Source organism: Sinocyclocheilus rhinocerous, unplaced genomic scaffold, assembly GCF_001515625.1.
Source record: "Sinocyclocheilus rhinocerous isolate Xijiao unplaced genomic scaffold, SAMN03320098_v1.1 scaffold156, whole genome shotgun sequence".
Taxonomy (NCBI): domain Eukaryota; kingdom Metazoa; phylum Chordata; class Actinopteri; order Cypriniformes; family Cyprinidae; genus Sinocyclocheilus; species Sinocyclocheilus rhinocerous.
Window position 1 is genome coordinate 408220 of NW_015662023.1, and position 3302 is coordinate 411521.

At 35.1% G+C, this 3302-nt stretch overlaps 1 protein-coding gene across 1 annotated transcript in view; it reads right to left on the reverse strand.

Moving 5' to 3' along the window:
• LOC107727348 (dihydroxyacetone phosphate acyltransferase-like) overlaps positions 1–3302 on the reverse strand; it is a 29275-nt gene that overhangs the window by 9638 nt on the left and 16335 nt on the right. The window contains exons 10-12 of the mRNA XM_016537192.1: positions 2178–2429; positions 2016–2095; positions 1683–1823 (exon numbers count right to left, since the gene is read on the reverse strand). Of these exons, the coding sequence (XP_016392678.1) occupies positions 1683–1823; positions 2016–2095; positions 2178–2429 (473 nt within the window). The remainder of the gene's footprint in view (positions 1–1682; positions 1824–2015; positions 2096–2177; positions 2430–3302) is intronic.

A 3302-nucleotide genomic window follows, 5' to 3' on the forward strand; every position in this document is an offset into this window, starting at 1 on the left:
TGTTTTTTGGGGGGGGGGGGGGGGGTGCGTTTGTTTGAACAACAGTGTTTCTGTTGTTCAGAGTTTACTACACCTTTAACTATTCCTGTAGATATTATAAAAAACTGTATACTAAAAATCACAAGTTTGGGGTCAGTAAGTTTTTTTTTTTTATGTTTTTTTTCAGAGACTGCATTTATCTGATCAAAAATACAGTAAAAATAGTAATATTGTCTGGAAAAAATTTTTATTTTAATATTTTTAAAATGTAATTTATTCCTATGATGAAAAGCTGAATTTTCAGCATCATCACTCCAGTCTTCGGTGTTAGGACACATGATCCTTCAGAAATCAGTCTAAGGGGCCGTTTACACGACAAAGTTTTCAGCCAAAAACTGGACATTTTTATGCGTTTTGCCTGTACGTTTACACGACAACGGCGTTTTGGGGACTGAAAATGCGTATTTTTGAAAACGCGACCATTATCGTTTCCGTGTAAACACCCAAAACGCGAATCGTTTTGAAAACGTTGTCGTGTATACGTGAAACTTTTCTGTTTTTGACTACATCGCTGTCGTGTAAACGTAGCCTAATATGCTGATTTGTTGCTCAAGAAATATTTCCTATTATTATAAATGTTGAAAACAATTATGCTGCTTAATATTCTGTGAATTTATATTTATAGATTTTATTCTGAAATCTTGATTTTTTTCAGGATTTCTCTGTTTTGATTGAGCATTATGGTTGGGTACGTTCACATTTTAACCGGTACGGTACCGGTATCGGTACCTTTTTTCGGTACTTTACTCTGTGTAATTACAAAAACATTTATTTCAGTGAAAAAATAAGTCCAAAAGTCTCAATTTCAACATTTTGAACAATAGGGCCCTACAAACCATTTCTTTCTTTCTTTTTTTTCCCCCCCCAGAAATTCTTGTTTTAATTTTTCTGAAAATCAAATGAAGGCATTAAACATTTATTTTAAATCAAATGAAAAATTAAAAGAAAAAAAACTGTGTGAATATTCCTTTAAAACATTTTTAATAGGCTAATAATTGTATTATTTTTTTCTACAATTAAATGCACTTATAAGTGCATTATTAACCGTGTTTCCGCCATTCATACATACAGAGGCAAGCGGAACATGCAGGATTCATATTTAAACAGTCTTTTTGCATTTTAATATTCACAGACACTAGTTCATATCGCGATTCGGATTAAGTGGCAGTGGCTACTTTTGATTTATTCATCCAAAATTTACGAATTCCGTGGCATTCTGCACTATAGAGTAAATTAAGTTTTTATGAATGGACTCCGCGATCCCGTCCGCGTTTTCGCAGAAACCATATGGCCCTAGAAATGTAACCACACTTCAGAACATTTCGGCTTGCCCTGTGTGTTGTTTGAATGAGTTGCAGGGGTGACCTCACGTCACAGGGTCTCTCTTTCTCTCTGTAGCGTATGCGCCCAGATGCGTTCTCAGGTACCGAAATTTGGCACCGATTGATTTAACGTGAATCGGTACTCGGTAGTACCGACACAATTCGGTCGGTACCGTTAAAAATACCGAGTTCGGTACCCAACCCTATTGAGCATCCTAGCTGAATAAAACTAATAATTTAAAGAAAGAAAGAAAAAAATTATACTGACCCCCAAAATTTTGCACTGTAGTGTACATTTGCACATTGTGTGTAAGGTGTCACCTGGTATCCCTGCAGGAAGGGGTCCAGAACCGAACACAGGAAAGCGAGGGTGCTGTGACCGCTCGCTGACATCACAATCTCATGCTCCAATACCTGCAACACGCCATGCTTCATGAGCAAATAACACGCTTCCTCAAAGTCCTACAAAAAAAAAACCACATACACACACATACACACGTCATGAAAAGACATTTGAGTACAGACTAGAGGTGAAAATCTTTTAAGGACTCATGATTTGAGTAAGTTTCAACTGAACGAGTGAAACAGCCTATGAATCTCAAATTTTCAGCAATAAATTTTGGTGGCAAAAACCGTTTGTGAATGTGGTCTAACCTGAATGGAGTCCCCAGGGCAAAGAATAAATTCATTGGAGAACATGTTCCTCAGGAAGTTGAAACAGTTGTAGACGTCATCTAGAACACAAATTACTTTGTGATTGGTAAAATATACTAATCCAGAGTAAAATAACATTCATAAAACATATTTCTCGCACACCTTTTCTATTGGAGTTTGCACTTTGCATGGCCACCGCTAAGAGAGCAGGTCTCAGAAACACGTGTAAGATCTGGTTCCTGTAGGAGGCGCAAGAGAGCACAACGACCGCTCGGTGAAACACGGCTTCCTCTGGTGTGGTCTCGACCTGTGGTGCATCCGTGACGTTCAGCTGAACGTGGCCTGCAGACACACTCAACAGGTGTCTGTGTAGAGCTAAACTACAGCTGATGACTTCACTGCAGGCCTCATGATCTACACACACAGAGAGAGAGATCATATTATTGGGGATTGTTCAAATTAAGGTCAAGTAAGCTTAGATTGAGCTACTGGATTTCTCTGCAATGAATTATTCATCGAGCATCTTTCCTTTATCTAAGCAGATTCTGCATATCTTGGAGATATGCATGATCATTTTTGCCATACTGAGAAAATTTGAAGAACATGATATATGATAATAGGATACGATTTCATACATCTCTCGCTGCTAAACTTTCAAATTTAGAGATCTTCACTCACGGATACAAACACTTTACCTGTATGTTATTACATTTTATATGATTTTTATACAGGACTTTTGATGAAAACTTGATTTTATACTGTTGTCAACTGTTAATTCTGGTTTATTTATGATACAATAACTAATATTCATTTACACAACTTCTAATGTTAAATATATATTCATGTATGAAGAAATGAGCACGAATCAAGATTGATAAATGGTATCAATTCTAACGTTTAAAAGTTTGGGGTCAGTAAGATTTTTATTTTATTTGTTTTATGTCTTTTATTCAGGATGGAATAACAGCATAAAAACATTTAAATTTCAATAAATGCTGTTTTTTTTTTTTTTGTTTTTTTTTACTTTAATCATCAAAGATTCCTGAAAAAATGTATCACGGTTTTCACAATAGTAAGCAACACAAATGCAATAATATTTCATAATATTACTGATTTAACTGTATTTTTTAATCAAATAAATTATAAAAACATAAAATCTTACTGACCCCAAACTTTTGAAATATATAATGCATGACAGCTAATAGCATAAACTAGGGCTGCAAAACGATTAATCATGATTAATCACATTCAAAATAAAAGTTTGTTTACATACTATATGTACTATAT